This window comes from Austrofundulus limnaeus, unplaced genomic scaffold (assembly GCF_001266775.1).
Source record: "Austrofundulus limnaeus strain Quisiro unplaced genomic scaffold, Austrofundulus_limnaeus-1.0 Scaffold97, whole genome shotgun sequence".
Lineage (NCBI taxonomy): Eukaryota > Metazoa > Chordata > Actinopteri > Cyprinodontiformes > Rivulidae > Austrofundulus > Austrofundulus limnaeus.
This window is the reverse complement of record NW_013952499.1, coordinates 499,401-511,041: the sequence shown is the minus strand read 5'-3', so window position 1 is coordinate 511,041 and position 11,641 is coordinate 499,401. Positions and strand designations below refer to the sequence as shown.

Genomic DNA, 11,641 nt, shown 5'->3' with positions numbered 1-11,641 from the left:
CAGCTGTCCTGCGTCTGACCTCAAAGTGCACAAGCTTCAAACTTCAGCGTTGGCTGCGATTTTGAATCTGAAATCGCGTTCGGTGTGAACGCACCATAAGTCTCGTCGTTCTGTTCTGCTGTTATTAAAGCTTTTTGATTGGCACGTGTCCTTCTGTGGTTTCCAGGCCGGCACGCCACATTCTTCTTCTTCTGTAAACAAAACAACCAAAGACAATAGAAGCGATTCTGCCCCCAGCAGTTCATGTGTTGCATTGCAGTTACAAATGAACATTCACGTGGGTAAAAAATACGAAGCATCGACATTAAAATGCTGCATCGATGTTGTCGATTRTGTCGACTAATCGTTGCAGCCCTACTTGTGACACACAAAACAGGTTCAACGTCAAGAAGATGGCAGCAGAGCTTGAAGTGTTCAAGTCATTGTGTTTTTTATTTATTTTTTCATATTGTAATATATATCCCAGGGTGAGAAAATAAGGGYAATGTCAGTTTTTTCCAGTATCATGCAGCCCTAGTTAGCAGTCCTTGAAGGCATGCTTATCGCCCACATCATGGAAGATATAAACATATTTTTGGCCACTTCATCTGTCAATTTATTCAGGTTGGAGATCTGTTATGTACCTCCTGGAGCCAATCTCAGAAAATCAGATAACTGATTTTGTCTGACAGATGGACTCAGTAAGATCTTCATCTTGTCACCGTCTGCCTCAGATCTGCCAGAAGTGCAACATTTTGTCACCATGTTGGCTCAGCAGGGTTCCTCTCAGCCACGAGTCCAGATTTGACGCGTTTAAATAACTTGTTAACTGTGTTACTGTTCAGAATGAAATGTTTTATAAAACTCACACATCTGTAGACAGTTACAGTTTAATAATCTCTTTTTTTTGTTCTCCTTCCTTCAGGTCAGACGGCTACAGAAAAGTTCCTTATCATTAYTACGAGGCAGGAGGACGGGACGAGTGCGCCGAGTACCTCCTCCACGAGAGCGCCCCCTACGGCGGACACCGCTTCATCACCGAGAAGTCCGTTTTCTCCAAGTGGGCCAAAACGCACGCCATCAAGTTCTTCAACCCGCCGTGGCAGCTGTCGTGACCYCGGCAGAACCAAGCGGAGAGTCGGTGAAGCTTTGGTTTCGGCTCAAATTTAACTCCACGTTTGTTGTTGTTYGGTTTTTCAGTCCTGTTTGGTCGCAGGGTCTTCTGCTTCCTGAACTGTTAAGTTTTCTTCTCCTGGAGTTTACAGCTGATGAATGTGGAAACCTCCCAGCTCTGCACTGACTAAAACATCCACCGCTGCTCTGTGAGTCCAGCAGAGGATGGCTTGAACTCGTATTTTTGTTTTTGAAAAGAAAAGAAGATAAAGCATCATCAGCTTGCAGAAATGTGTTTTTGGTTGAGGAGCCGTTCTGGATTGGACATCTCATCAGCCTGTTTGTTGTTTCCTCTGTCTCCTGTCAGGTTGTAATTAATCTTCAACTAGCTTCATTCAGGCCCTCATCTCTGGCCGAGGGACATCTGAAGGCAGACAGTTTCAATTTACTCCTTTTAAAAACTCTTCAGCAACCAAGGTCGTCTGAAACCTGCCATTAAAAAAKAACTAAAAAAGAAGCAGTTTGCAGGCAAACGTCAGGTAAACCCGAGGCGTAAATTCTAAAGATGTCAGCTCTTTTTCTTCTGCTACAATCACGTGAAACTGAATTTTGTGGCTTCGGCTCGATGTCTGGCCTTTTTTTGCCAATTTCTTCTGCAGAAGCCGCACTTTTCACAGTGTGTAGAAACTCCATCTTTATGAAAGGAGGCGAAGTCGTTCCAGAGCCTCCAGAGGAGCAGATTCATGCAGTGAAACCATACGAAGTTTTGTGCCTGTAGTTTTCTGTACAGTTCACCATAACCACTCTAAAGGAATCGGTCTTTTTTTCCTCCGATCCTCATCCTGCTTCATGCCTGTGCGTGTGAACTTTGTCCCATCTGCCTCTAAACCCATCGTCCACGTCTCCTTTTCATTTTTAAATGCATCTCTTACATAACAGAGATGTTAGTTGGGAGAATTGAAGAGGAGTGAAATGAGTCAAATTTCAGCCGTTTGATTTACAGACAGCCCTGATATCCTGCMGAATCTGTGTAAAGTTCATTCTTTGGTTTGTCCGCTTTAAAATATAACAAGAAAAACAAATATTCAGGCGTTTTTTTAAACTAAATTAGAAAAACGACAGTTGCAAAGCTAAAAAAAAAGCTACATTTTCTTAATTTTAATAATTAAAGCAAAGACATGATGTTTGTCTTATTTAGAGGGAGTGGATGCGTCTCAGTGAGAGCCGATGATCTCACCAACATGCTTTAGGGTGTTTTCACACCTGACACATTTGGTCCGCTTTAAATGGACCAGAGTTTGTTTCCCTCGTTGGTCCGGACCTTTTATGCAGGTGTGAATACACTCATGTGAACCCTGGTGGGGRTCAAACAACCGGATCTAGACCCACTTTTGARGTGGTCTCGATCCACTTCCAAAATAACTCTGTAGTTCATGTCTGGTGTGAATACAGACCAGCCTCAGCCCGTACCAACTACAGGAAACATACCTCTTTTTGGACTTCACAGGCCACCGTAGATAAGCAAAATGGTAGCAATTAGCCCTTCGGTGTTGCTAACGCAACTACGCTACAAACAATGAGCCGTTGTGGGTCAGGGAACACAGAGCATCTCGTCTCCTTTAGGTTGAGGCACGCATTTATCAATTTATCAACGCTGTCCCAAAATTAGAAGTATGTCATCGAAAGAGTTGTTAAATGAGCTGTTCTTGAAATTGTTTTAACACGACCTTTATTTCCAGGTCTGTGCTCTGTCCCGCCCCCGTTATTTCTGTCCAATGGGAGCAAAGACTGTCACCTGTGTGGCTTTGTTTATAAATTATAATCCGCTTTTAAAAAAGGCACAATGCGAATGCAAACCACACCAAAGGGAAAAACTACAGTCTGCTTTTGGTTTGGACCAAACAAGTGGACCAAAAGACTTTCCTGGTGTGAAAACACTCTTAATAGTCCAGGTTATGCAGAATAGAGTTTGAGTGCAGACATTACCATTTATCTTACAGCAGTCTTTGGTGACTTCCATCATTTCCGGTATCGCTACAAATTAAAACTGTAGATTTTATTTTAGATTTAGACAGATGAAGCAAAAACCAAACACTGGATTTTTAAATTTACATTTGGGTTATAAAAACGGAAAAACAAAAGAATGAACCAAACAGGGATTCTGCAGCTGCAGCGGTTTGCAGGTCAGCAGTAATTACACGTGACAAAAATAAGAATAAACAAACATTTATATTGTCCTAACACTAACAGTGCACCGATCATCATCTTTTAAAAGCCTGAGCTGCCAATTCCAATTTTGCTTGTGGCCAGTACAATTTTAATTTTTTTCTTAATAACTGACACTGTTGGGTGTCAATGTTCCAATCTTATTTCATTAAAAAACATTACTATACTCTTGAAACACAAACTTGTTTTAACTGGACATTAAGTTGTGCTCACAGCAGAGCAAAAAGAGGACAGTGGCTGATTGTGACTTTGGATAAAATCTCTCAGAATTAAGGAAATCTGCACAGATTTATCGTTGCACCCGTACCTAACATAATGTAGCGATCTGTACAGTTTTTTTTAATAAAACAGCCAAAGCTCAAACTTTAAAAGACAAATGAAGCAAATCTTGACTGATTTAAGTAGGAATGTAGCATTTTGAATTTATGTTTGTCTGTTAGCAAAATACCTCATGAAGCACTTCGCAAATCATTGGAAACTCGTCTATGACTGATAAAATTTAATTTACGGTGGCCGCCGCAGCTGATTAACGTTAGCCGACACAAAAATGTCTCAAACAACCAGCTGTGTTTTGTATTTTCTTTATGAGTCTTAAATAAATACCTTCCAGTTACTGAGAAACAATTAGGAAAGTGTCCTGATGCATCTCAGTAATCCAGGTAAAAAATCAAAAAGAAAAAAATTGTATAGGTCTTCTGGACGGGTTCTTCTTTAATGAAACGTTTCGTCTCTCCTCCAAGAGACTTCTTCAGTTTGAGAGTTTCAGGCAAAATTCAGGCTTTTAAGCCCTGCCTCCATGTGACTGATACTCACATCACATGGCTATCGTTGACAACTAATTAACACCTATTGTTAACAGGGGGTGGAGTGATACTGGCAATAGCAGYGCTGTAGGAGGGGGACAACTGAAAACGGAGGCCTCCACCTCTGTTTAATGGTGGACGGTCTTTCTTCACAAAAATGGCTTCTTTTACTCCTCTCTCAAACCAACGTTCCTCTCTATCAAGAAYGAGAACATCCTCATCTCTGAAAGAGTGACCGCTGGCCTGTAAATGAGTGAAAACTGCAGAGTTCTGGCCATTAGATGTAGCTCGTCTGTGTTGGGACATTCTTTTGAACAGTGGCTGCTTTGTTTCCCCGATGTATAACTGGTCGCAGTCCTCCTGGCACTTAACCGCATATACAACATGTTAACAATAGGTGTTAATTAGGTGTCAAYGATAGCCATGTGATGTGAGGATCAGTCTCATGGAGGCAGGGCTTAAAAGCCTGAATTTTGCCTGAAACTCTCAGACTGAAGAAGTCTCTTGGAGGAGAGACGAAACGTTTCATTAGAGAAGAACCCGTCCAGAAGACCTATACAATTTTTTTCTTTTTGATTAGGAAAGTGTTAAAAATCATTTCCAACCACAGTAAGACGAGACAAAAACTAAACATGTACGTTATTAAGTTTGTCTTCATATATTTTATGTTCCTTCATCTTTCAGCTGTTGGTAAAAACATTAAGCTGCAGCAGAAAACAAACTCACACGATGCGCCTGAAGTTAAACCCCCCCATGGAGTTTTCCTGAGAGCTGAAGTCAGATTCAGCTCCTCACCAGCTGACGTTCTGTCATGTTCAGAAAACACCTGCTTTAAAACAGTCTCAGCTGCTTTTAAATAAATAAACATGAAGGCAAAATAACTTCAGCGGAGTGATTAAAAACACAAACTCCTCCCAGTTTCTGCTCAGATTAATTTGTTAAAAGCAGCAGATTGTTGATAACCTGAGACCTCTCCACCTCGGGTCGAAGTTTTCACCTCAAGTCTTGGAAATCTGTTCAGTTTTTCCTAAATCCGTCCGCGTTTTTCATTCAGGCTTTTACTGTGAAATCCAGTTCAACTAAAGAAATTATTTAGTTGTTAAATTTGCTGCGTTAGTGTTTAAAAGAAGAAGTACAGAGTAGTAGAGTAGTTCTGTAGCTTAAAAAAAGTGCTGAATCAGAGGCGGTCTTCAGCTGAAAGAGTTTTATGTTTTAACAGCTGAAGTCGGTCGTTTTAATTRGACTGAGTGTTTGAAAGGAATCCCTCTGTCTGAGAGTGGTTCAGGAGATATTTTGCTAACAGAGACAAACACAAAACCCTCACACAGACACGGGCAACTACGTGAACAATAATAGATGAGTTTATTTCCTGAATGTGTTCATTTTGTTTGCGTTTTCATGGTTTTAATAAAAGATTTGATTCATTTGGATCGACAGGACTCAGTTTGCCGACTCAGAACCTTCAGTCTGGATTTCTTTCCACCGAACGGGGCGGTGAAAATAAAAACACACTCTGATCTCTGGAAAGATTTTTGTGTGAAAGCTAGCCGACTAACAGCCGAATGTTTAGCTGAAAGCTGCTTCGGTTGATTTTAGCTCAGAATTTGATTATTTTTGACCTGCAAACCAAAAAAAARATCCCACTTTCAGGGTTTATTTTTAATCTGTTGAACATTTTAAACCCAGTTTACCTGTTTTTACACTCCTCCCTGCTCTCAGACMTGCTGAGAGAAAAACCAGGTCTCGGTTCCTCTGGTGCAGCTCAGTGGGTTCGGGGGTCTCCAACAGGACAAATATCTGGAGATCTAAAGTCAGGCGGGAAACAAAAGGAGGGAGAACAGTTTGGTTTCTGCGCACACKTCCTGTCAAATGTTCTCCTCTCAGCCGGGGATTGTTCAGCTCATCTGGCAGCTCTTCATCACTTCAAGTGTCTCCGTGGGGCTTGTTTTATCACTCGCCGTGACTTTAATCTGCATTTGTTTATCAGAATATATGACTTCCATACGAAGCAGAGCACAGTTTGGCACGTTTCGATGTAATAATGGTGGCCTTTTTGTTGTCATGTGTTGGTTTGTGTGTTTGTTCTCAGCTTTAATCAGAAAATTATGAAGTCCAGCTAAAAATAAACTAAACTGTATAAAATGTCCTGAAGCAGTGAGACTTCTATCATTTACTATTTAATACATAATTTATTGTTTTGTAGAAAACGAAAGTTAAAAAGGCCAGTTTAATTTTTTTTACAAAGAAAATTTATTGATGACCTCTAAATATTAAGTGTTTCTGTTTGTTTACCTTTTGGTGCATTTTCAGTTTAAAAAAACAGCCACAAACACAAAAACTCTAAAAGAATTTAAAAAAAAGTTTTTAAATGAAATATACGTGAATATAAGGAAATAAAAATAATTATATTTGTTTCTCTYGTCAGATTTATTATCTTAACTTTATGGTTAATTTTTGTTTTGTTCAGTTTGATTCAGTTGAATATTTATCAAAGTTGAACTTGATGTGTTGAAGTTTGTTTCATCGACTCAAATCTTCACTCGTCTGCAGATTTAGCTCCAAATAACCCTGAATTATCTTTACAACTTTTCTGTGCTCGTACTCCTAAAAGCATCATTTTATTGTTAAAAACACAAACTTGAATTGATTTTAAATGTTTTTTTAATTATTATTTTTGTCATAAAAACCCATCTCTGCATCACAGAGTCTCTTATATCTTTGTGCTCTGTTTATATATTTAAGGTTCAGGTTTTATTTTTCAGGTTTTGATATTTTTCAGAAACACAGTTGTTGAACTTGTCTTACCGTTTCTGTTTAAATCAGCTTCCTGTGTTTTTAATTCTCAGCTCTTATTAAAATGATATAATGTTTGTTTTCAGGACAGCTGTTTGCTTTGAATCTGTTTCATTCAGGTTTTTTTTAAAGCAAACTGAAGGTGACTTGATAAAAAACGAGCTAGAGATGTATTGAAAGTGTGCAGGGTGGCAGCAGAAAGTCAGAAATGACAGTTTTTCTGACTGATGAGTGAAAATCTGACGTTTTCAACAGTTTCAAATCGTTCCTTTCTGTGTAAAGTTTGATTTGTCCCTCCTTCCTGACTCGTTGCCATTCCCTCAAAGTGCTTTCTTACACAAAATCATCCTTTCTTGTGCTCATATCTTTAATTTTCTGCTCTGTAAAGCTATTTTTCTTTGCAGTTTGAGGTCAAGTGTCCTTGTAAAACTGTATTATTTTGTTGTTTAAGCTGCACAGAATGTAGACTGAGCTTATTTTAACACTAAAGGGAAACAACATCCAAATGCTGCATGGTTTTATTGCAGGTCACARTTCATGAAGTGATGGTTCTACGTGYTCGTCTGTYGGTTGGTGTTATCTAAAAACAGATGTAATGTGGGCGTTTTTATTTTTAAATGCGTGAACTCTGTTCTCTGTCTTTATTTCTCTGTGGGGATTAAAGAAATCCTTCAAACTCTTTTGTCTGATCAAAGTTTTTAGAGAATGAGGACCCAGCGAAGCGGGTGGCGTGGTTGTAGTTTTATTTATTTATTTATTTTTCTGGAACGGGACTCCAGCTGAGCCGTCTCCTCTCATCAGGCGTCTCGTCAGAGTTTTCGGGAGCGGAGATGTGCTGAGTCCAAACGTTTCCCGACAGTTTGAGCTCAGATGTAATCTCTGCAGAAGCGAGCGTCAGTTTGATCATTAATGCACACGTTTGGGCTTTTTCTGACACCRGATGAATAAAATATCAGGACTGATAAAAAGTAAAACTCATTTTCATTTTTAAAAAAGGGGCAGATGTTGCTATTTGACAGGAATGATTTCTTTTAACGGATATTTAGAGGAAAGGTTATAAACAATCATTGTCTTACCTGCTGTAGATGCTGTTGTTTGAACGACCTCAGCTCAGAGAAATGGAACTGTCCTTTGCAGCCTGAGACTGTCTGAAGGACTGTCCTATTTCTGCCAGATTTCCTGCCAGGTAATGTTAACGTTTATCAGAGTTGATCTGTTTCAGACTAGCCGTTAGCTCGTCAGCCTGGTCATAATTAAACTGAGCTCATCTACAGCAGGTAAGATACTGTTTATAATCTTTCCAGGGAAAACTACTAACTTCTTGCTTCCTGAAACGTGTCAATAAGGCACCTTTCAGAATAAAAGCTTCTAAAATACTTACTCAGACCCTGATCAAATACTTACCTGGTACTTAGCTGATATATACCCAGTACTTATTGAGTACATACCAGGTGTGTATTGGGTACTTATGTACTTAACTAGTACTTATTTTTATGTACTGTTTACATATCAAGTACTATCCTTGGACTTATGTAATGGTATGTAATGGATAATTTCCAAGTACTTAACTAGAAATTAATTCTTAATTGTATGTACTAGGTACTTATCAAGTATTTTCTTGGTACTTAACTGGTATTTACTAGGTACCTCTCTAGTACTTAACTGGTATTTACTCTGTACTGAGTACTTAAATGGTATGTTCCTGATACTCACTTAGTGTTTAACTGATACTGAGTACTTACTGAGTACTTACTTAGTACTTAACTGTTATGTACAGGGTACTTATTGTATACTTACCCAGTACTTAGCTGGTATGTACTGGTACTGAGTATTTAACTAGTACTTAACTGGTGTGTACTTGTACTTATTGAGTTCTTACATAGTTCTTAGCTGGTATGAGCTGGTTACATTCTGAATACTTACCTTGTACTTAGCTGTATGAACTGGGTACTTATTGAGTACTTACCTAGAACTTAGCTGGTGTGTGTTAGGTATTTACTGAGTGCATACCTGGTATGTACTGAGTACTTTCCTGGTATTCCAGTTATGCTCCGAGTACCTATTACATAAATAACTTCCTTATCTTTCTGGTAAGAAATACATGAAGTACTGCATGTAAGAAATACATGAAGTACTGCAGGTTCTTTCAGAATAAAAGGTTGTTAAATATTTGCTCAGTCAGACCCGGGCGGTTGTGACCTTTTGCTTTTGGCTCAGTCAGTGCATCATCTGAGGTAATAAAGCAGAGGTGTCAGGTGTCCGGGTCTGGTCCAGGTCCGGAGCTGTCCACATTAAATCAGCCGTCCTCAGCCTCCTTTATGAGCRTCTCAAAGTACAGTGACAGGGCTGATGTATTAACTAATAACTAAATGGCTGCGAGCGCGGCCACAAAGCCCATTCATTTCTGTAAAGTGCAGGGTGGAGCGGTACACAGGAGTAATGGACATGATGTAATTTACAGCAGCACAGAAACTAATGAGCCGCTGGGAAAAGGTGAAGAAGAAGAAACTTTAGTCGGCTTGACTTTAATAAAAGAGGAACAATCTGCCTTTTTAACTTCAGCTACTTTCACCGCCTCCATTAGTGTTTACTTTTTTTTTCTTCTTCCTTTTATATTTTTCAGTTTGCAAATATGCTCCTGCTGAGTGTTCGACCTTTGGATGTCTCTCCAAGGCCAGATGATATTGCAGAATGGACCATTATTGTAGCCCTGGGATGCTTCAGAGGAAACTATATAAAACATGAAAAATGAGAAAAAGAAAAAGCACAAAAATGAAATTCCTTTGCACAGCTTTGGAAAATGTTTCTATAGCATAAAAAGCATAAAAATGTCTAATATTTTTACACATCAGACTACAAGCAGGCTGTGTAACATTTTCAAACTTGGTGTGGAAAAGATGCAAAATGTAAATTTTCAGGTAAACCTTCCATTTTTAGGGTTTACGGGGCGACAAGAGTAAAGTAAAATCCTGGTTAACAATTTTCTACTAATATTTTATTGTTATTTATCTTATGTCTTGAATTTTGATTATTTTTACTAAATTTAAATGCTAAATCTAAACGTAAAAAAATATAAAACTTAAAGGATAAAGCTTACATTTAAGTCTTTTGGAATGGAACACAGCCTTTCCTGTTGTGATGTCATCATCCTGCGACAAACGCTAACACTGCTAATGTTGCTAATGCTGCTGAAGATGGCATTTCAAATTTAAATTCAAAACGTATTCATTGAAAACAATATGGATGGTATGAAGTGCAGCTCAGAAAGCAGCCGCAACTGCAAGTTTGATGTCTTGTAGCGAAGCGTTGGCAGCAGTAGCATCGTTAGCAGCAGTAGTATCGTTAGCAGCATTAGCATCGTTAGCAGCATCAGGCAAACTTCACGTGGTGGATCAAGCAGTTTGACGGACAGCGAGGCGCAGCGATATCTCCTGTAAGCCCCTCCCACTCAGCACACATCATGTACAAACAGAAAGAACACAGGGAGAGCACAATTGGCAAATTGGATGTTAATTTTCAGTTGATGATGGAAAAGTTGGTGAAGGAAATGGTGAATAAGCGAATTTTTTTTGCAAATATCTTAGAACTACAACGGACAAGACACARTATTTTTTCCACCTACCTAAACTAAAGAAATTGAGTGTGCCACTAATCACCTCATGCTTCTATTGACCCACTCCTCCTCCTCCTCCTCAGGATCTTCATCCCCCTGTCTTCACCACCTCTCAGCATATCGAGCTTGTCACAATTTAGACACTTGAAGGATAAAGTACAGGAGCCGACACTAAATGTCAACGATTTCCAAATTATCTGAGGCAACAGAAAACATTCAGCCGTGACTCACTGCAGCCGCAGCTCTGACTAAATAAATCTGTGTGCCGGCTCTCTTTGGAGATTTTTGTACAATGATTAAACCACTTAAGAAGCAGAAATATGGCATCGACTTAAACTGAAGCTGCGCAGCRTAGCGCCACGAGCTAAATAATGTTTCGGTTAATGTGCTTGTTTACAACCATCTCCTCCCATCCTTTCATCAAGCTTGATGTAATCAAAGTTCAGAACATCCTTCAGCTCCTGCGAGCCCTGGGGATAATTGAGTTGTTCTGAAAAGTCGCTCATCTCTATCAATCACTTCCTCCTGGAGCCTTTTTTTCCCCCCACAAATACATTAGGTATGGCTTTTATTTGTGCAGTTTCCACATTTTTTTTTTTCAGTCTTATGCTGATGACGTCCTGATGTGTGTGACAGCAGGACGCTGTGATTGACGGCTCTGTCAGGAGGTGTCGGCTGCTTTTCAAGGTGCATCAGGATTGCTTTCTGGTAAACAAATGTCATTCCTCACACCTCAAGTTTCACTAAACCCAATAAGAGGTCTCATTTATTAAAGCATCCTAACAGAAAAATAATTACAACTCACTGAATTTTACAGATATATATGTTTTTTCTTTTATAAAGGAAAATCTCTTGAGACTCAATGTCTTATTTACAAAAGAGACCTGTTACATCACAACAAAATAACATTAAAACAATAATAATACAATTTACTTGACACTAATAAAAATCAATACCATACATCATCAAAGAAAGGCTTTTCACTCACAACTAACACAAGTGCCTACAGACAAATTTTGAACTCCCCGAGTGTGACCAGTTTGGAGAGCTTCAGGTCCTGCTGAAGCTTGTTCCAGGTGGAAGGGCCAGAAAAGGAGAGGAGCTTTTTTTTTTT

General features: G+C 39.2%; 1 protein-coding gene across 1 annotated transcript in view; it reads left to right on the top strand.

The window, feature by feature from the left end:
* st6galnac3 (ST6 (alpha-N-acetyl-neuraminyl-2,3-beta-galactosyl-1,3)-N-acetylgalactosaminide alpha-2,6-sialyltransferase 3) overlaps nucleotides 1-2,412 on the top strand; it is an 88,731-nt gene extending 86,319 nt beyond the window's left edge. Inside the window, exon 5 of the mRNA XM_014013033.1 lies at nucleotides 905-2,412. Coding sequence (XP_013868487.1) covers nucleotides 905-1,094 — 190 coding nt within the window. The 3' untranslated portion in view covers nucleotides 1,095-2,412. The remainder of the gene's footprint in view (nucleotides 1-904) is intronic.
* The last annotated feature ends 9,229 nt before the right edge of the window (nucleotides 2,413-11,641 follow it).